The sequence below is a fragment of the Gobio gobio genome (assembly GCF_949357685.1).
Source record: "Gobio gobio genome assembly, chromosome: 21".
In the NCBI taxonomy this organism is placed as follows: Eukaryota; Metazoa; Chordata; class Actinopteri; order Cypriniformes; family Gobionidae; genus Gobio; species Gobio gobio.
The window spans coordinates 3413296-3435827 of NC_137117.1; the positions used below are offsets into that span (position 1 = coordinate 3413296).

The window sequence follows — 22532 nt, forward strand, 5'->3', positions numbered from 1 at the left end:
GCTCCCGTATCCCTGAGAATACGCACTGGAACACAACCATCCTGCCCTGATAAAGATACAACTCCAGTTGTTAGAAAAGGAGTATAATCGGAGGCACTATCTCTACTTTCCAAGCTCTCACCTTTCAGAGAACAGTGCTCAAAACCTTCATCATCTATCAAAAAAAGGAAATTGGCCGGCAGTGGCTAACCCAACAGCCTTGGTAAATTTTGCTTTCTTATTGAGAACAAAGCACTCAGATATTTTATGCCCCGGTTTTTTGCAATAAAAACAAATAACGTTTGCCCTAGCAGAAACTGCCTCATATTTACTAGAAGAGGTTGAAACAGAACTAGATCCAGACAGAACCAACTTAACTCGCCCCTGATAGTTGTTTCCTTTTGGGTCACGGTTTCCAAACACCCCCTTATGGGTTAAGGCAAATTCATCAGCCATAACTGCTGCATCACATAGCTTGGAAACCTTCTGTTCATTCAAGTAAGTAACTAGACCCTCAGGGACACAATTCTTAAACTCCTCTAAAAGAACTAAATCCCTAAGCTGTTCTTTAGTTTCGACCTGTTTAGCAGCACACCACCTATCAAACATGTTCTCTTTTTCCCGAGCAAACTCTACAAACGTCTGCTTTTCGCTTTTAATGTAATTTCGGAAACGTTGCCGATATGCCTCGGGCACTAACTCGTAAGCATGAAGGATGGAAGTTTTAACAGTGTCATATACAGCACTCTGTTCTAAACTAAGGGCTGAATAAACTTCTTGAGCCTTACCCGTAAGCACACATTGTAAAAGCAGCGTCCAAACCTCTTTCGGCCACTTCAACGTAGTCGCAACTCTCTCAAAGTGGGAGAAATACTTTTCTACCTCCCTTTCAGAGAAAGGAGGAACCATTTTAATATGCCTCCCAATATCAAAAACTTGCTCTACCCTTGGAGAAGACTCAGAGGAACCCCCATAAGGTGAAACAGGCGGCTGACCCTCAAGTCCCCTACCTGCCAACTCCAACTCCATTTTTTTAAGGACAAAAGCACGCTCATGCTCCCTTTCCTCTCCTTCCAATTTCCTCATCTCAAATTCTCCCTGCAGCTCTTTCTCTTTCAAAGCGATTTGGTCTTGAGCTAGACGACACCTCACTAACTCCAAATCTAGCTCTTTTTCTCGTAACGCCATCTCTTTCAGCTTAACTTCACTGCTAACAACAATACCTGGCACTTGCAATTTTTCACTAAAAACTTTTTTTTTCTCTAAAGTGCCCTTTAAGCTTTTTAAGATCGACTCTTTCAATTTCTTATCCGCACTAGTGAGCTCAATATCATAATGAGCAGCAACTAGTAACAGCTGCTCTTTAGTGCACTTCTCAAGTGATTCCTCAGAAGGTTCTTTCAAAAAGTCTTCCACATTAGAAGCCATGGCTAAATTCTATACCTTCACAACAGTAGCTACCTTATGAGTTTCCATAAACACCACAGTATCCCTTCAAACATATTCCACAAAAAAAAGGATTTAAACTTATGAACAACTCCATTTCCACCAAGCTACTAAACAGTAATTTACTCTACACCAAGTTGACCAGTCAATCACTTACCCGAAGGCTACAAAAGGTTTAACAAAACCCTATCAATAAGTAACATGCTAACAATATAGGACTCCTACTAAAAAAACAACAACTCACAAGTCACAAAATCATGCCTAAATTGCTGACCAAATTCAACAACCTAGCATTAAACTGCATGTTACCAAAAACTGCATGTTACTAAAACTTCAACATGCCTAACAACTTTGGTTACTGGTGCAAAATTACTTACCAATTTGAAGGAAGTGGGTATGAGAAAAAAAAACCTGCTCTCTCAAACAAAACACAAGTTCCCCAAACTCATCATTGATGCTCAACACCCCACCAATGAACCTGGATATTTTAGACAACAACTCCGGTACATCAGAAAAAATAAGAAAAACTATCTAATCTTCAAAGGCTTACCAGGCTCGGGGCCACTTTAAATGCTGAACTTCATGTCACCTGGCAAAAACCAGGCCCTGAATAGCGTACCCCCAACAGAGATTAAATCTCCACCCGGGATACCTTCAAAAATAACAAACTAACAAAACAAACTAAAAAAACAAACAGTATACCGTTGGAAGGATTGACTAGCAACCCAGCTGGAACACTCTACCTAACCGGAGACCTCTAATAATCCAACAACTTTTTCCACACTCCACTCAACAAATAAAACCCCAACTCCAAACCACTATTGATCCCGGACGAGTCTCCAATTTATGTTACGACCCGGCTCCAAGTCATAACATAAAGAGGACAATCCACAAAATGAGTTTACTTAAAGAAACATATACGTTTATTTAAAGTTAAACAAACCGTGTCTAGGGTCAAAACATAAGGAAATGATAACAAATTTCATTACAACATCAAATCAATAAATGGTTGGAAATGGATTTGGGTAGAGTGGTGGAAAACATAATGGGAACACAAACTCAATAACCCACCCTTCACACAAAGACACAAAACAAATGAGAGACTTGACCAACTCCAGGAAATCCTTAAATAAGTTGCCACAGGTGCAGCTGATCTTCAATAAGGCAACTCCGCCCACCGAGGAGGAATTGGACCTAGAATTGACTCAAAAGAAACTAATATTAAAAACAGGGGCAGGACTGTAACAATCACACCACCAGTTCCTCCACCAGTTACATTCAGGCGAAACCTGCGCTCACTTTCTCCTTCTAATCTCTCCTCTACTCTGTCATCCTCCCTTCCCTCATCCACACAATTCTCCTCTATGGATGTTAACACTGCAAGTGACACTTTATGCTCCACTTTAACTTCTTGTCTAGACAGTATTTGCCCTCTTTCTTTTAGGCCAGCACGAGCTACTCCCTCTAACCCTTGGTTATCTGATGTTATTCGTGAACACTGGACGATATTCAGGGCAGCAGAGAGAAAATGGCGTAAATCTAACCACCCATCTGATCTAGGTAAGTATCAGTCCTTGCTCTCATCCTTCTCGGATGAAGTACATGCAGCTAAATCTTCTTATTTCCAAAACAAGATCAACAGCACCTCAAACTCAAGCACACTTTTCAGAACATTTAACTGTCCTCCCCCACCACCTCCCTATCTTCAGACGATTTTGCCCAATTCTTCACAAACAAAACAACAACTATCAGCAGTCAGTTTTCACCCACACGCACTGTGGATTTTAGATCAGCCACATCCACAACCAAACATCCTCTCCCTTAATTTTCTACACTCATATCTCAGTCTTTATCTCAGCATTGCAATGGTCATCTTCCTGCAGTGGGTGCATGACTCATGAACAAATGCTACCTCAGCATGCTCGGGCTGTCAGACGAGGCCAGGAAATAAACACATCCAGAAATAAACGGGTGGAATGACATCTTAAAAAAGATGCAGCATCAGCATGTTTACTCTTTTACATAAATTGCTCTTTAGATGTTGAAGCGCCCAGGGGTACAGCCGCTGAACTTAACCGTGCAAGCAATCAACAGCCGCAATCTCCGCTGGAATGTGCCGTCACACCAACACAGGAACAGCTTCCCTCTTGTTCAGTAGACTCACTGAATTATGATCGAAAAGCAGAGTGAAACAATGTCCGCTCTGCTCTGAAGCTCTCATGGTTCATGGGTTCATTGATTCATTCTCTCTCTGTTTGTGTGGTTGTGTTGGAGGCGTGGTTACTGATTGCTGCTCTGATCATCACATCCAGCTGCACCTGATTACCTCTCCCTATATATTCACCTCACTCACTCTTACGTGTTGTCAGTTAGTTACAGGCTTCGCTGTGTCGTGTGTGTGTGTTTCTCCTGGGAGTTCTGCCCGTTTCGGTTCTGGAATTCTCCGCTGTGGATCTGCCCATTGCATCCCTGCGTCCCAGCCCTGTGTTTCATCCGCCTGTTCCTCTGCCTGCCTGGAAATCCTGGTCCTCCTCTGTAACTACGGACTTCCTGAGTGATCTTCCTCTGTGTGTTCTGAGAGCTAAATAAAGCACCATTTTACTTGCTATTGGATCCTATGTATCTTTCCCTGACAGAAGCAACAGCTTAATGTGCGAGTTTGCATGCTGCCTTATATACCCGGAAGCGGGGAGTGGCTTGCGATGCAAATCTGACTTGTTGGCTTGTTCTGTTGCCACTCGAAGGTGATTGGGCTCTCAGGCGAGATCCCTATAAGTCATTTCAGTCCGACGTAACATTGAATGTGACTGACTGATAGGGAACTGCATTTCATGGGATGTTTAAAGTGCTTTGTTTGTATCTCTTTACCTTCTTCTCTCGGCTCTCCTCCTCTATAGGAACAGTGTTGTGAGTCCTGTGTTCTCCTTCAGTGCAGAACAGACACACACACGTCTGATCATCTCTGCAGAACAGCTCCAGAGGTCTCTCGTGTTTCTGGCATATGTAATCCTCCAGATTTTCCACAGCATTGATGAGTTTGTGTTTCTTTAGACGTGGGACTCTGCGATGAGACTCCAGATGAGTCTCACAGTAAGAGCTTTGACACATCAGGCAGGTCTTCACAGCTTTCTGCTTTCTTTCATCACAGATGTCACAGAACACCTCAGGTTCTCCTAGATTGAGCTTCTCCTTAAAGTGTTGCGCAACCTCTCTGAGTGTTGTATTAATCTTGAGATCAAGTCTTTTGCTGAATTTATCTTTACAGAGTGGACAGAAGCAGGTCTGTGTGTCCGTCCAGCACTTGCTCAGGCAGGATCTGCAGAAGTTGTGTCCACATGGAGTGGTGACTGGATCAGTGAACACTTCCAGACAGATGGAGCACTGGAGCTCCTCATTTAGTGCTGGACCACTGGAGGACGCCATGACTGAAAAGATAAGTGATGACAATATATCATCTACACGGCTGAAGAGAGGGATTTTGATAATTATATGCACTGAATAAATTAGGCTATGGATTTTGCATGTTAAATACTCAGTTTTGGGGAATAACTTGTGACATATAATGGAGTTATGTAATTTAATTACAAAAAAAATGTAACTGTTATCAGTTACTGAGGAAAAAATGTGTAATTAAATTACAGTTAGTTATGAAAATGTTAATGATTACAAAATAATATATCTGAATATCTTCTGTAAAAAGCTAGGATATGTTGAATAATATTAGTTTGTTGCTTTGCCTGTTTTTGATGTGCGCGAGGTCTCCTGCCATTTAAAGACTGTTTAGTAAAGCGATGCTATTCTGATGCTTTTGATTGGTTCTCTTGTTTGAATTTGCAGCACCACATCTGCCAATCACATCAATCCACATTGCCGCTGAAAGCTTTAGGCTACAATCTGTCTGAGAGTTGCCACCATGGCAAATTATGCAAATGCGTTCCAGTGCTGGAAATGTAAAAATCATTTCATGCAGAAATCATAAAGGGCCGCAAATACAACAGTTCAGTGCAAAATATGGTGGCCAGCTATTAAAATGCTATCAACATCAAAGGTTTCAATGTTGAACCTGAGGAAGCATCTCCTATGATGAATGTTAACATGAAGCGCCACCTAGTGGACAAATCTCTTGATTAGTTTGTCCCATTTTGACTTGCAAAATAGAGCTATTTAACCAAACAACGGTTGGTCATTGAGTCTGAACAATATTTTAGGTGGAATATAACTTTATTAAAAAAAAACATCAGGGGTTTAATCTTGTCTTGCTTCTGTTAGTGAGAAATCAATATTAGCTCTTATATGGTATAATGTTTTCCCTTCATACACACAAAGTGGTAAAAAGACTAGTATGCAGATTTTTACTAATTCTTTGTATCAGTTAGAAGATACAAAACTGTAGTCACATGGATTATTTTAACAATGTCTTTCTGGACCTTGAAAGTGGTCATTAAATTGCTGTCTATGGAGGGTCAGAGAGTCTCAGATTTCATCAAAAATATAATTTGTGTTCTGAAGATGAACGAAGGTCTTTTTGGGTGAACTAACACTTTAACTTCTGGTCTGAGACGCTGGTCTGTCGTTTCTGATGAATCTGTGGCACTGCAGCTGATACTATTGAGTAGAACAAACTGAAGAAACTAAACAGAAACTAAATATGCGTCTCTGGGAGCCACAAAACAGCAAATGTAACAGGTTTTTACAACAACATTTTAATACCATCATAAGATCTTTTATAAAAGACTACACCCGAAATTTGCGGAACAGTAATTTTTCAAATGAATAACTTACTAAATAAACACAATGTGTCATTTCTGTTTAATGGAGTTATGATTTTCTCTGAACTTTGTTTATTCTGTCTGCAGTTCACACACTTCCTGTTTCTGATATGTGACATGAACACGCCCAGCTAACACAGATACGTGAGTTTTACGTAACTGCAACGTAATCTGCTGACTAAACTTTCGTTGTGGTGACGTAACTAGTTACTTTGTGGCAACTGGAAAAGTAAAATTCCCGGATACGTTGTCCCAACGTAACTTTGTAACGTTGCCAGTTAGTAACTGCAACGTCGTGGCAACGTCACGGATCAATAGTTGTGTGTTGGTAATAGGGCTGCACGATATGAGGAAAAGCTGTGATGTGCGATAACAATGTTTAATATTGCGATGACGATATGACTTGCGATAAATATTCAAATGTGCATGTTAGCTATACTGTTCCCATGTCTTAGTGCTTTAATAGGTCGTGTTCAGTGTTGGGCAGTAACGGAATACATGTACCGGCATTACGTATTCAGAATACATATTATGAGTAGCTGTATTCCGTTGCAGTTACAATTTAAATAGTTGATATTTAGAATACAGTTACATTGTTGAAATCAATGGATAACATTAACGATACTTCTCTGTTTCATGAGTTTATTTACTCTCTAAATAAATTAAGGCAACTCAATGCATTTCCCAGAAGCCCCAATATGAAAATGAAAAAAATCACGGTTTGCGTGATCAGTCACAATGGAGTCGGAAGAGCAGCGGGAGCTAGAGGTAGAGATGGAGCCAGAACAACAGAGCCAGGGCAATAAAGCGTTTCTATCTTTTCAGAATGTAGTCTATTTAATTGAGATTGAGGTGTGTATATATATATTCCTCAATTAAATAGCCTACATTTTGAAAATAAAAAATATAAACAAGGCTCAAACATGCGTGTTTATTTAGTAGGCCTACTTCCGTCAGTGAAACAACATAGCCTACTACAGCCTGTAAAACATTTAAATAAATATCTGTAAATAATCGAAATATAAATAATATAAGTTAAATATTAGTTAAAGAAAAAATTAGTTTAGATTTCCCCACAGATGTGCGTCATGCCTCTTAATTTGCGCTGAAAGGGATGACACGAGCAGGAAAGAAGCATCGTTTTCTAATATCTTCATGTTTTCTCCTGATGTTCCAAAACTGATAGGCAACTTATAGTAAAATGTGAAAAACGAAATTATCTTCCGCAGGGTCAAGAACTTAGGCTTTGTTTGATTATGCGCTGTGAGAGAAAGCGAAACTAAAACTCTCTGGCGTGTATGAAATACGCTATACACAAAAACCTGACCAAGTCTAATAGCAAGCAAAAACTGTGTTAAATAAAGTTTGAAGTAAAATGTATCTGTCCTACTCCGTTTTCTACTTTACCACAGTAAATGATGCAAATATAGCCCTAAATAAATCAAACAAGGAAGAAACGTTTAATCCGAGATTCAAAGAGATTCCATGTCCAGTAGAATAAAATGGAGTAAGCCTATTGTTAAATTCGTGGAAAATCGTGTGACCAGATCGCAAAACGCAAGCAAACTTAAACTTGGCTCACCACAGAAAGCTTAATTCCTCTCTCGTTCGGCACAAATCCATATGTTTCCATGGCTGTGATGTAACATTTAATTGCGAACCTATTATTTATTTTGTAAATTAAGCTTTGTGCTTCACTCGTGTCATAATATTCACGTAAAACAGCTTCACATACAAAAAAAAGTGCTCCTGCTTAGTTGACGTGCAACTTTACATTCTCCTATGCGCTGATTTACTAGCCCAAGAGCCGTTGGCCCCGTTTGACATTAGCTAAATATTTTATAATATATGTTTAGAAAGCAGGATTTGATGGCTGCATGATTTGATGGGTGAATTTTTGTATAACTCATCCGTTTACATTATATAAAGCCTTAAAGTTCTGCATAATTAAGGGTGTGGCCACTTTGAGTGACAGGTGGATTGTTGTTTGTCTGCTGTCTGTTAGTCATCACGTCACCTCAGCTCCGCCCACGTCCCGCCTCTTTGCCCATTTTCTGTTATCCGGGAGTGACGCGCTGCCAAGATGGCAACGGCCATCTTGTCCATACTTTGCGCTTCAAAACTGCTCATCAGAATCCTACGGGTGACGTCACGGACACTACGTCCATATTTTTTTACAGTCTATGGATAAAACAGAGAGAAATGTTGTTTATGGTTGCCATGGCAACTCTCCAAGGCCACCAGGCAAACACGCGTTCTCATTCAGTATCTACTACTGTTAGATGAGATGTAAACAGGCCATGTCTGTCATTATTCCTTTTCCTTGTCATTTTCTATTAAATATTATGCAATATTATGGAGTTCACCCCGGTGAACGAGAGGGTCGCTTCCCTGCGCCTTCAAGTCGGGGATAGGTCTCTCACTGTCGTTTGTGCCTACGGCCCAAATGGCAGTGCGGAGTACCCGGCCCTCTTGGAGTCTCTGGGAGGGGTGCTGGAAAGTGCTCCGACTGGAGACTCCGTCGTTCTACTGGGGGACTTCAACGCCCACGTGGGCGGTGACAGTGACACCTGGAGGGGCGTGATTGGGAGGAACGGCCCCCCTGATCTGAACCCGAGCGGTGTTCTGTTATTGGATTTCTGTGCTAGCCACGGTTTGTCCATAACGAACACCATGTTCAAGCATAAGGGTGTCCATCAGTGCACGTGGCACCAGGACACCCTAGGCCGGAGGTCGATGATCGACTTTGTGGTCGTGTCATCAGACCTTCGGCCATATGTCTTGGACACTCGGGTGAAGAGAGGGGCGGAGCTGTCAACTGATCACCACCTGGTGGTGAGTTGGATCCGATGGCGGCGGAGGAGGCTGGACAGACCCGGCAGACCCAAACGTACTGTGAGGGTCTGTTGGGAACGTTTGGCCGAGCCCCCTGTCAGAGAGATCTTCAACTCCCACCTCCGGCAGAACTTCGACCGGATCCCGAGGGAGTCTGGAGATATTGAGTCCGAGTGGACCATGTTCTCCACCTCCATTGTCGCTGCGGCCGCTCAGAGCTGTGGCCGTAAGGTCTCCGGTGCCTGTCGAGGCGGCAATCCCCGAACCCGGTGGTGGACACCGGAAGTAAGGGATGCCGTCAAGCTGAAGAAGGAGTCCTATCGGGCCTGGATGGCTTGTGGGACTCCGGAGGCAGCTGACCGGTACCGGCAGGCCAAGCGGACTGCAGCCCGGGTAGTCGTGGAGGCAAAAAATCGGGCCTGGGAGGAGTTTGGTGAGGCCATGGAGAAAGACTATCGGTCGGCCTCGAAGAGATTCTGGCAAACCGTTCGACGCCTCAGGAGGGGGAAGCAGTGCCCTACCAACACTGTTTACAGTGGAGATGGGCACCTGTTGACCTCAACTGGGGATATCGTCGGGCGGTGGAAGGAATACTTCGAGGATCTCCTCAATCCCACCGACATGTCTTCCGTTGAGGAAGCAGTGGCTGGGGACTCAGAGGTGGACTCGTCCATCACCCGGGCTGAAGTCATCGAGGTGGTTAAAAAGCTCCTCGGTGGCAAGGCACCGGGGTTGGATGAGATCCGCCCTGAGTACCTCAAGTCTCTGGATGTTGTGGGGCTGTCTTGGCTGACACGCCTCTGCAGCATCGCATGGCGGTCGGGGACAGTACCTCTGGACTGGCAGACCGGGGTGGTGGTCCCTCTTTTCAAGAAGGGGGACCGGAGAGTGTGTTCCAACTATAGGGGGATCACACTTCTCAGCCTCCCCGGGAAAGTCTATGCCAGGGTACTGGAGAGGAGAATTCGGCCGATAGTGGAACCTCTGATTCAGGAGGAACAGTGTGGTTTTCGTCCCAGTCGTGGAACACTGGACCAGCTCTATACCCTTTCCAGGGTGCTGGGGGGTTCATGGGAGTTTGCCCAACCAGTCCACATGTGTTTTGTGGATTTGGAGAAGGCATTCGACTGTGTTCCTCGTGGCATCCTGTGGAGGGTGCTCTGGGAGTATGGGGTCGGCGGCCCCCTGCTTAGGGCTGTTCAGTCCCTGTACAACCAGAGCAGGAGCTTGGTCCGCATTGCCGGCAGTAAGTCAGACTTGTTCCCGGTGCATGTTGGACTCCGGCAGGGCTGCCCTTTGTCACCGGTTCTGTTCATAATTTTTATGGACAGAATTTCTAGGCGCAGCCTTGGGCCGGAGAGTGTCCGGTTTGGGAACCACACGATTTCGTCACTGCTTTTTGCAGATGATGTTGTCGTGTTGGCTTCCTCTAACCAGGACCTTCAGCATGCACTGGGACGGTTTGCGGCCGAGTGTGAAGCGGCTGGGATGAGAATCAGCACCTCCAAATCCGAGGCCATGGTTCTCAGTCGGAAAAGGGTGGCTTGCCAGCTTCAGGTGGGTGGAGAGTTCCTGCCTCAAGTGGAGGAGTTTAAGTATCTTGGGGTCTTGTTCACGAGTGAGGGGAGGATGGAACGGGAGATTGACAGACGGATCGGTGCAGCTTCTGCAGTAATGCGGTCGATGTACCGGTCTGTCGTGGTGAAGAAGGAGCTGAGCTGCAAGGCAAAGCTCTCGATTTACCGGTCAATCTACGTTCCTACCCTCACCTATGGTCATGAGCTGTGGGTCATGACCGAAAGGACAAGATCCAGGATACAGGCGGCCGAAATGAGCTTTCTCCGCAGGGTGGCTGGGCGCTCCCTTAGAGATAGGGTGAGGAGCTCAGTCACTCGGGAGGAACTCGGAGTAGAGCCGCTGCTCCTCCACATCGAGAGGGACCAGCTGAGGTGGCTCGGGCATCTATTTCGGATGCCTACTGGACGCCTTCCCAGGGAGGTGTTCCAGGCACGTCCCACCGGGAGGAGGCCCCGGGGAAGACCTAGGACACGCTGGAGGGACTATGTCTCCCGGCTGGCCTGGGAACGCCTCGGGGTTCCCCCGGAAGAGCTAGAGGAAGTGGCTAGGGAGAGGGAAGTCTGGGCGTCTCTGCTTAGACTGTTGCCCCCGCGACCCGGCCCCGGATAAGCGGAAGATGATGGATGGATGGATGGATGGATATTATGCAATAAAAAGTTTAACACCCCAGAAAAATTAACTATAGACCCTTTTCACAGACTGTGATGACGCGTTTTAATGGTCATCAATATCGTAAAAAAACTACGTTTTTTGTATTATCATTTTTTTTTTTTAAATGTACATTTATAACACTAATACTTTGTATTTTATTACTTTTGCATCAAATTACAATAAAAAAGTTACCACTGCTGTGAGGGTGTTTAGTAATGGCGTCTATAGGAGTGATGGTAAAAATTAACATATTTCTCTCTTTTCACTGCCGTTACCAATCTCACTTTATTTTTTCCCTCTTTTTAAAAGTGAAATCACTACACTGTTAGACATTTCTGTAATTTGTACAGTTATTTACTATATATCACCCAGTATAATACTGTAAATTCTCTTTACAGTAAATAACTGTAATTCCCGTTGCATCATGGGTATTTTCTATGAGGTCAAACACCAAATACAGTGATTTCCTGTATTTTTTAAAAATAAAGTATAATACTGTATTTACCACAACGGCCTATTTGGCACAATTGGGATCGACAGGATTTGCTTTAGATTCATATTAAGAACCATCAGTGCAGCGTTGAAAGTTTCACCCGAGGAGAGAGCTCACGGTTCCAGAGAACATATGAGCTGTGTCCGGACACCCTGCGAAGATTTTTTCATCCCCCGTGAGAACGGCAAACAAGCAAGGTAAGTGTGATTTGAACTATCCGCGGTTGTCTGCACCCCAATTTTAGCTTGTCAGCATTGGTGCTAAAAACTGAGGTAAATCTAACGTTTTATGAATTTATTGAATTAGATTAGGAACCGATGCAGCGTTGTAAGTTTTGCCCGAGGAGAGAGCTCACAGTCCGGACAACATACTTTACATAACGTTAGGTTATCATTTGCTTAAACTTTGCTGTTAAAAACTGAGGCAAACCTAACGTTTTATTTAAAAAAAAAATGAGTTTATTGAATTAGATTAGGAACCAGTGCAGCCAGCGTCGTGTGTAACGTTACTGCCCGAGGAGAGAGCTCACGGCCCGGACAACATACTTTACATAACGTTAGGTTATCATTTGCTTAAACTTTGCTGTTAAAAACTGAGGCAAACCTAACGTTTTATTTAAAAAAAAAATGAGTTTATTGAATTAGATTAGGAACCAGTGCAGCCAGCGTTGTGTGTAACGTTACTGCCCGAGGAGAGAGCTCACGGCCCGGACAACATACTTTACATAACGTTAGGTTATCATTTGCTTAAACTTTGCTGTTAAAAACTGAGGCAAACCTAACGTTTTATTTTTTTTTAAAAATGAGTTTATTGAATTAGATTAGGAACCAGTGCAGCCAGCGTCGTGTGTAACGTTACGGCCCGAGGAGAGAGCTCACGGCCCGGACAACATACTTTACATAACGTTAGGTTATCATTTGCTTAAACTTTGGTACTAAAACTGAGGTAACATAAACCTAACGTTTTATTTTTAAAAAGACTTAACGTTAGTGAGTTTATTGAATTAACTTTACCAATACAATGAAGATTTTGTTTATCGAGCATATTAAGCGTACATTTAGGACGACGTTAGTTAGTAAATTAACGTTGGCCACTAGTTGCAAAAATAATGTCGTTAACAAACAAAGTTTACATTTGGATTGACATTATTTATTTTACATTTTAGATAAGAATACCAGGAGCCTGCCTGTGCTGTGCGACACTGGAACTCATACAACGGTAAGTAACGTTACCCCTCTTTGTTCCCTTTCGAAAGGGAACTCTCGCTGCGTCTAGCTGACGCTATGGGGAACGCCCCTCGGCGTGACTGGTGTCTGAAGCTACTATCGAATCACGGCAAAGTCTTTGACCGACGTCAGCCCATGACGTCATCAACGTGCGACCCGGAAGTATAAAAGGGCGCCGTGCCAACACATACACATCTTTCTCGTCTTCAGGGACTGTCTGTTTGAACTGCTATACGAGTTAAGGTAAAACAAATTCAATTATTAATACACACGAGTGTGTATTTACTGCCTGGGATCAAGAGCATGCACAGTCAAGTTCATTTGAAGTTGTTTGTGTGTGAGTGTGAGCGGTTTTCAATCTGAGATCGCTCCACTCTAGTCTGGCTTTTTTTTTTTTTCCTGAGGGAAGAAAGTTTGGCATCTGGGACTGGATGATGCTGTCCCGCTCAAGCTGAGGCTGAGCGTTGGCATACATCATGGGTTCTCAGATGCAGCTCGCCGATCGTCGCGACGATCTGGCGGCTAACGAGACTAAACAGCAAGTGCTCTTAGGGATGGCTGGTGAGAGTGGTATGAATCCTCTCAGCCACCTTGACCGTGTATGCTGAGCTGATGAATGTTATGGAACGTGCTACGGGCAGGCTGCTGCTGCCATGTTGGCGCGTTAGAGGAGAGATCGCTCGTGGTAGATTGATCGATCGATTTCTCCTTGGCCATAAACCATCAGCTCAGATGAGCCTTCCATTCCTTCTTGATCTTCTTACAGAGATCAAGAGGGCATGGAAGAATCCATATTCTACCCAATGTTCATCAACATCAGCGTTTTAACTTCGCTGATGTCGAGGGGATAGGGGAATATGGATATGTGTTGAGGCTACCGACTGGCGAGGAAAGTTTGCGAACTTTTCTCGCGTTTCGTGGGCATCAACACTGAAGAGCTCAAACTCTGCCTTTCTAAATCACGTTGTGCTTTAATGGCAGGGGCATACACGGCAGCAGGTCAGGCTGGTGCTGCTTTTCACACCATGGCGGTGTTTCAGGCGTACCAGGCGGACCTGCTGGAGGATCTCGACCAGGGGGCCGGGCTGTCCCCTGAGGCGGTTGCTGAGCTGCGCCACACCACAGATCTGTCTCTCCGGGCCACCAAGCAGACTGCTGCTTGGCTGATCGGCCGCTCTATGGCGGCTATGGTGGTTACGGAGAGGCATCTGTGGTTGGGCCTGGCTTATATCGGGGAGAGAGAAAAAGGGTTTTCTCTTCGATTCGCCGGTTTCGCCTACTGAACTTTTCGGCACCTCCGTGTAGGCGGTGGTTGGAAAGTTCAGGGAGGCGAAGGCGCGCTCAGCGGCATTTAAGAATAAAACATGCATACCGCTGAGATCCGCGCCCCCACCCAGGCAGGCGGGACCTGGTCCTTCACGGTCTGAGGACCGTAGGCAGGACCAGAGTGCTAGCGTCTCCTCTCGTGCCCCCCCTCCTTGGAGGAGCAGGGTACAGAGGAGATGGGATTCCCGGGGGAAAAAGGATGTAAGGGAGGTGATCCAGGACAAACGTTCTCAACGAAGGCGTTGGTGATGGATCACTTCCCTTGAGGGCGATTACATCATAGCCCTCTCCTTTTTCCTTTTTAATGACTTTTACCCAGGCGCTTCTTACATCAGGCCTGAGGCGGGCCTATGGTGAGTAGAACTATGTTCTGATGGCCCGCCCGGACTTGCTCAGTGAGAACGCCCCTTTCAGGCATTCAAGGGCGGTAGAACATGGTGGTGAGAACCGCACAATGAGTCTTCGCTCAGCATGCCGCAGGTGAGAGTGGTCATTTTTGTGTGTTATACTAAAAATATGTATTTCTTACAGACCCCAGGTTCCTGTATAGAGTTGGGTATTCATCAGAGAGAACTGTCTATTCCCCTGCTTAGTTAGGCTTTAACACAGCACCATTATCTGGGCTATGTTTGTGAGCGTGTGTTGGCTTTCCCTGGTTGGTCAAGATGGCGCCAGATAGGCCACCGCTTATGGTTATCAGAAGATGGGCCTCCTCTCATTTTGAGAGTAGTGTTTAGGCCGCCGCTCTTTTCTTTGAAATATTTGCGGATTACTAGGCGGTAGCACACTTTTCTGATAGAATGTAGTGTTTGTCTACCGCCTAGGGTTACTATGTGTCTTCGGTTCCCTAAGCCACTGCAGGTTGGATTAGTTTGTCTCTGTTACGACTGAGCGCTACGGCGTCAGTTGGTATGTGGATGAAGGAGGCGCGTTGCTGAGGCACCGTCACCTTTTTTTGTTGTACTTAGATCGGAGGCCTCCTCTCATTGAGAGTCGTTGGTTTTAATAGCAGTCAGTTTGTTTGTCTGGCAGTTATTTATCGTTTTTTGCGAAACTCGTACAGCTTGTAGGCTTCTACAAGCCTCCCTGGAACGGGTCCCCATAGTAATGGGTAGCTATCATGTGTTAGGCCTCAGCAGGCCTCCATGAAAACGAGCCGTAGGGTCTAATATTACTACAACCCACATTTTTCAATATGGCTGTCCCAGTTAGCAGGAAGGATTGCACCGTTCTCAAGAGTAAACGGTGACAGTGGTAGGCCTTATCAGGCCTCTAGTAAGGCAGGTGACAATGCTTAAGCATCAAGGTACTACTAGCCTAGCTGGCTATCAGGTTAAATAGGGGTAATACGCTCTCCTGAAGGTCGGCTGTCAATTGTAGGCCTCAGTAGGCCTCTTGAACAAGGCGCATTATCAGTTGGAAGGCCTCAAACAGGCCTCACTGGAGGTATGTACCGATGTGCGCATCAGGACAGCTAGCCTGGAGGCTATCAGGTTGTAGGCCTCATCAGGCCTCCCCGAAGGCCCGCTGGTAGGTGTAAGGCCTTACTAGGCCTCCTTGAGGGTGAGCTCTCAGGTTGTGATCACTACCAGAAGCAGGTTGTAGGCCTCATCAGGCCTCCCTGAAAGGCCTGCTGTTAACTCTAAGACCTTACTAGGCTTTCCTGAGGGTGAGTTCCCAGATTGTGGTCGCTCTCAGAGGCAGGTTGTAGGCCTCATCAGGCCTCCCTGAAAGCCTGCTGTTAATTCTAGGCCTTAATAGGCCTCCCTGACTCGAACAAGGTAGTAGGCCTCATCAGGCCTCCCTAAGGTGTTCCTGGGGTCCAGTCATCTGAAACAGTTAGCACGCATTGCAAACAGGTAGCAGGCCTCTCCAGGCCTCCCTAAAGGCTGCTTATCAGGTAGTAGGCCTTAATAGGCCTCCCTTGAGGGCGAGTTCCTTAATCAGGATGCTCGAAAAGCCTGCGTAGCTTGACTGTCGAGTCCCAGATGGTGGTCACTCGAAAGAGGTAGTAGGCCCCATCAGGCCTCCCTAAGGTGTTCCTGGGACCCAGTCATTTAGCACGTATTGCAATCAGGTAGTAGGCCTCTCCAGGCCTCCCTAAAGGCTGGTTATCAGGTAGTAGGCCTTAATAGGCCTCCCTTGAGGACGGGTTCCTTAAACAGGATGCCCGACTAGCCTGCGTAGCTTGACTGTCAAGTAGTAGGCCTCCATTAGGCCTCCTTGAGAAAACAAGGGTAACCTCAGCAGGCGGTATTGCTGTCAGGTAGTAGGCCTCACTAAGGCCTCCCTGAGGACGGAGTCCCGAGCCTGGATGCTTGGGTTTCCAGCATGGCTTGCGGTTAGGTAGTAGGCCTCTATAGGCCTCCCTGGAATACCCGCTATCAAGTAGTAGGCCCACAGGGCCTCCTTGAAGTTGAAGTTCCTGAGCTAGGCACTTTGATTACCAGTTCTCTGTGAGAACTTGTGGTAGTTGAGCCTATAGCTGGAGGTTACTCGCCAGGCAGGCTCAGCTGCTCCCCTCAATGAGGGTCGTCTATGAGTGCTCAGCCGCCTGAGCCTGGTCAGACGGTCGTAGGCCTCTCATGAGGCCTCCCTGTTAGATCAGTCATTAGGCCCTTTCGGCCTCCCTACTGCTTTGAAACACAAGCACCTGGTAGATCCTTGATTTGAGCAGGCAGACTCCCCTCGATAGCAAGGGTTGAAAAGCACTACGCTGAGTGTTGCTCTCTTGGATAACCCGTCTCTGAGTTCCGGGCTAAGTAAGACTGCCTGTGTTTCAGTCCCTTAGCTTGGACGCCCTTTGGGCACCATCCAGAGGCTCTGTTTTGAACAGACAGGGTTGGCTAAACCGAAGTGTCCATAACACTTAGGGCACCAGGTCAGGCCTCCCTGGTGGCACTCGGGAGAACTTTTTCCCGAGTAGTGACTGGCTGGGGTTCCTTCGGGTCCCCTAGCCACATTCCCTTGAAGGGACCCCTTCATTGGAAGTAGTGGTCCCGGGCCTTGGAGCTGTCTGGATGGAACTCCACGCAGTGCGTTAGGGTTCCGTTTAGTTGTATAGCTTGGGCTATGACCGTAGGGAGTGCTGTCACTGTCAGCCCAGGACCTGAGGGGGAGTCGCTCAGGTTTTTCTATGAATTACTTGAGTTGACAGTTGTCACTGCCAATGGGCAGACACTCCCCTCAGCATGGCGGCGTTGGTATATCGTTCCCCATAGCGTCAGCTAGACGCAGCGAGAGTTCCCTTTCGAAAGGGAACGTCTAAGGTTACGTATGTAACCTCTGTTCCCTGAGAACAGGGAACGAGCGCTGCGTCGCGTTGCCATGCTTCAGGGCCTATCTGCCATACAGTCCCTTCAGACGAGAAGATGTGTATGTGTTGGCACGGCGCCCTTTTATACTTCCGGGTCGCACGTTGATGACGTCATGGGCTGACGTCGGTCAAAGACTTTGCCGTGATTCGATAGTAGCTTCAGACACCAGTCACGCCGAGGGGCGTTCCCCATAGCGTCAGCTAGACGCAGCGCTCGTTCCCTGTTCTCAGGGAACAGAGGTTACATACGTAACCTTAGACGTTTCTCCACATATTACTGATAATTCAAAGTTTTTCTTGTATGTTTTAGTCGGGTCTGTTTAACAGAATCACAAAATTATTTAGTTTTTCCACCTCTTTTTAGCTGTAACTAGCCATGTAACATGTTTTTTTTCATAAATTATATTATACTAAAATAATCCAAAACTGTGTTTGTCCAGGACTGACAGATTATAATTTTATTTTCTGGAATTGAAGCAGTCCTGGACAATTTTTGGATGATTTTGGCAGATGAAATATAATTTATGAAAAAAAAATGGCAAAACTTTACAATAATGTTGCTCAAGTGCAAACCTGAATACATTTCTGAACACAAAAGAAGATGAAGAATGTTTAACCTAACAGATTGAGGCACCATTCACTTCTATAGTAATTTTTTCCTACCATGGAAGTGAATGGTGCCTCAAAATTGTCTGTTTACAAACATTCTTTAAAAGGTTTAGAACAACAGGGCGAGTAAATGACAGAATTTACTTTTTTTTTTTTTTGGTGAACTATCCGTTTAATGACGGACCATTATTCTAAAGTGTTACCAAAAACATTTAAAGCAAAGGCACTAAGGGTGATGAAATTTAAAATATCTTTATTCTCTTAATTTTCTCTTGCTTTAAGTTTTTTTCGTGAGGAAAAACTTAGAGGAGGGAACAAGATGCACCACCAAAACCGGAGTGAGTCGGAAGACCGGGGAAGTTGTGAACAGGAAGACAACTGTAGTCAACAACAGAGTGTCATCCTGCCTTCGCCACCTAATGGAGTTTGAATGGAAAAACTTGGACTAGGTGAGACACTTTTTTAATAGGATATGTAATGTACACAGACACTTAGGCTGCATTCACACAGGGCGTCATGCCGGTTAGAAATTTTGTCTGACCTGAGACAGCGCCAACGCCACGTGACAGTGACGTATGGCATCAAAGCACCTCGAGAGCAATTCGAGAGCAGTCGGCTAATACAGCCGGTGCAGTTTCTCCAGAGCGACTGCACGGACTTTGATGATGACACAGCTGTTCCACGATTGGCCAGATTCTCCGCATGACAGCGATCACATGTGTTTCATGTTCATTCTAAAACCTTCAGTTCCTCTAATGCGCACAAATCTCTTTTTTATAACAGTTAAATCTCTTTTCATGTAGTTGCGTTGTTATATTGTCATGTTTATCAAAATAAAACAGATGAAAAACGTAGACCCCCACTTCATTGATAGTTTAGGCTTGTATGTTAACTTTATTCTTGTACAAACACACGCTGTATTAAGTAGTGCATAAAGTATTACATGACAAAAAATGTCTCTGAAACATCTGTGCATTGACAAATATTGCATTTATTTCACTTCAGCTGATAAAGTGTGCAAACACAGTGCAAGCATCACTGCGGGAAGCAGAAAGTGTCCGACTTCACGTCTCCGTTTGCAGCTCCTCCCCGCCTGCACGCGGCTACTCTCGCCGATTGGTTGCATCCAGCCACAGCTGATGTCCAACACACCTTTCAACTTCTGCCGCTTGCAACGTGAGTGAAGCGACGCGACAGAACCCACAATTCAGTTCAGCAACGCATGACGTCAACCATTCAAAGTAAATGAGAAGCGTTAACGCCGGTGCCCTGTGTGAATGCAGCATTAAGTTTGAGGATACCTTACTAAAGCTAATGCAGTATACATGTAATCCATCCTGCAATAAAAGGTTACATTGTTGTTTTTGATTAAATAGTTTGTGAAATCATGTTGAGGTGATTCAGTAATATTACTTTTTTGGAGCATGTAGTTTGTGCTGCTGCTACTATTATGTACTAACAGTTTTCTTTAGTTTTTTACTCAATATCAATTTTGTTAAACTAAATAACAGACACTTCTCTAATATGCAATCAGGTTCAGCATCACTACAAAGTACATTCTTCAAAATATTCATAACATTGAATCACCAACTAAAACAAAAACTGAACATTTCATTTCACATCTTCATGAAGGCATTGCAGGACTGGATTAGACTAGACAGCGTACGTTTAGCTAGGTGTACCTCAAAGTGTTAACTGTCTATAAAATAGTATTTTACCATTATGATGAATTGTAATGGGATTATTATTTTTTATTAAATTCCAACAGTGTAAAATGTTTGTGTATACTCAAATTGTATGACTAACTTCATATCATTCTTATCTAGAGGGACTTCTTGCCATAATGGAGCAGAATCCTGGTTCCTGTTTGAAATCATCCAATGTGGAAGATGGCACAGATCGGTACAGACATGAAACTTGTGTTTGTGTTGTGATAACTTGTTTCAGAATTAATTTGCTCTTTGTTTATATTTTATTCATGTATATGTGTATTTTGCACCAAAGTTACAGTATTCTTCAACCAACTATTTACAGTATTCTACCAACTATTTTCTGCAGAGTTTTTAAAATTGTAGCTCAAACAATAGTGTGTGGCGCTAGCAAGGTCATGGGTTCAATTCCCAGGGAAAGCAAGAACTGACAAAATGTAAAATGTGTATCTTGAATGCAATGCAAGTCGTCTGCCAAATGCATAAATGTAAATGTAAATAAAATGTAAAATAATTGATATTGAATGCACTCTGATTACTTTTATACATGATTTTCTGAAAATAAGATTTGATTCGAGGATGTTTTAAAGTGAACTTTTTCCACACATTTACATGTTTAAGTTAAAGCACTTAAAATGTTTTAAATAAAGAATTTTATATTTCATAATAATTGTCTGTTTGGATTACTTCTGTAGGATAGATTAATGTAAGAATTAATGTAATTCAGTAAGTATTAATTATTGAATAGGATTAGGATTAATGCACTGTTAACCAAGGTTTACAGTAACAGTACTGTATTACAAAATTACAGTAACATGTAGTTACTGTAAACTGAAATGCGGTTATTGTACTGTAAATCTCAAATACAGTAACTTACTGGCCTGTAAAATCTCTTATAAATGTCTTACAGTGTACTGTGGCGTTTTTCTTTTGCTATGTGAGCAAATGGGCACACACAAAAAAAAAATGTAATGTATTCTCTCATTCACAGCTATAATATTTAACCCAACTATGACGACTTCCGCTCTGAGAAACCTGGAAATGTGAAAAGGGTCTATTGTTAATAATAATATTGATAATAATATTAGGCTTGTTTGAGATGAGCGAAATCTGCGCAGAACCGATCACCGGTGATCAGCGCGAGATGCATTCCGGTTAGAAAAGTGTCCGAGGGCGGTCCGCCTTGCTCTGATGTCATGCTGACGTACATGTCAAAAAACTCTCGCGAGCGAAAGGATGATGTGTCGGATTCTGCAGTTGAACGCATTTGCTCTCCACCGACTGCGCTGAGCAAAAGCATGATGGGAAACAACTTGCTGACGACACAGCTTAATGCTTATTGGTGTAAACAACCGTGATGTATGGTTCTTTTTTTTAAATGTGTGATTTTAAAACTCTGAGATCATGTTTTTATGTGTGAATATTCCCAAACTCTCTAACAAAGGCGATCTCTCTGTGGGTTATGTGATTGTTGTCATATTTATAAAAAATATTTATTATATTAAATTATATTGTGCACGCCCCATGCGGAGGCACACGTGACATGTCACGTAACATGTATATAAAAAGATTGTCCGTATTCTTAATTGTTGAAAAGAAACATTTATCTTAAGGGGGATTTCAATCTTGTGTCTGACATTTAATTAAATAGCAAATTCTGATTATCAGAACATAATAAATCAGAACATAAAGAACCTGCAAATGATGGTAATGAAATTATAGGAGCAGGTGATGTTGCATTTACGTTGCCAGTAAGTCATGGAATTACCAATATCTCACAATTGTGAGAAGGTAATTTTATGGTAAGGAAATTACAGGCATGCGACGTCAAGACTACGTTGTCAGTTGGTAAGTCGTGAAATTACCAAAAAGTACGAATAAATTACGTAACCGTTACGTCGTGTGTTAGCTGTACAGACTTTGATTTGACAAACATTCTTATATTGCATCATGACATTAAACTAGTGAACTTACATTCCCATCGCTTACCTGTGAGTGAATATCGGATCTGATCGTTGATTTCAGAGTTTCTGAATGTTGTTGTGAAGAAGCTTCAGGTTCATCTGTTCAGTTTCACTTTCACTGAAGTCTTCACACACATGCAGTGATGTCATAGAGCTCCGCCCATAATCATGAATATGAAGCAGTTCCTGATTCATCCCTGATGAAAACAGTGTAAGAAACTGTTAGAATATGTGTGTAGTTGTGATTAGTTCCTCAATGTTGTGTTTGCTCTGGACGGTGTGTGAGTCTCAGTGTGGACTGACTTGAGGAGAAAGCGAGACCTGAGCCCTGATCCTCCAGAGATGAAGGTGTTGTGTTTCTCCACTGCCAGTGGCGGCGCTAATGCACTATTGAGTAGTTTAAGATCGTCAGAGATCCAGAGACACACAGGACTCACTTTACTCTGTGACACTGACGCTCAGGAGAGTGTGTGTGACAGTCATGGATCCACCGATCAAACCTGCACAGAGTCTCTGGGTTCAGACTGGAGAACAGCAGATGATGAAGATGAAGAGAGAAACCACAGCTGAGGAACAACACAGCCATGATGATTTAATCCTTCAGGTGTGTTTCTTCCTTTAATGTTTTTAC

At 44.0% G+C, this 22532-nt stretch overlaps 1 protein-coding gene across 1 annotated transcript in view; it reads right to left on the minus strand.

Moving 5' to 3' along the window:
* LOC307117679 (E3 ubiquitin-protein ligase TRIM39-like) overlaps positions 1–22030 on the minus strand; it is a 58383-nt gene extending 36353 nt beyond the window's left edge. Inside the window, exons 1-2 of the mRNA XM_079802672.1 lie at positions 21927–22030; positions 4294–4850 (exon numbers count right to left, since the gene is read on the minus strand). Coding sequence (XP_079658798.1) covers positions 4294–4848 — 555 coding nt within the window. The 5' untranslated portion in view covers positions 4849–4850; positions 21927–22030. The remainder of the gene's footprint in view (positions 1–4293; positions 4851–21926) is intronic.
* Between the last annotated feature and the right edge of the window lie 502 nt (positions 22031–22532).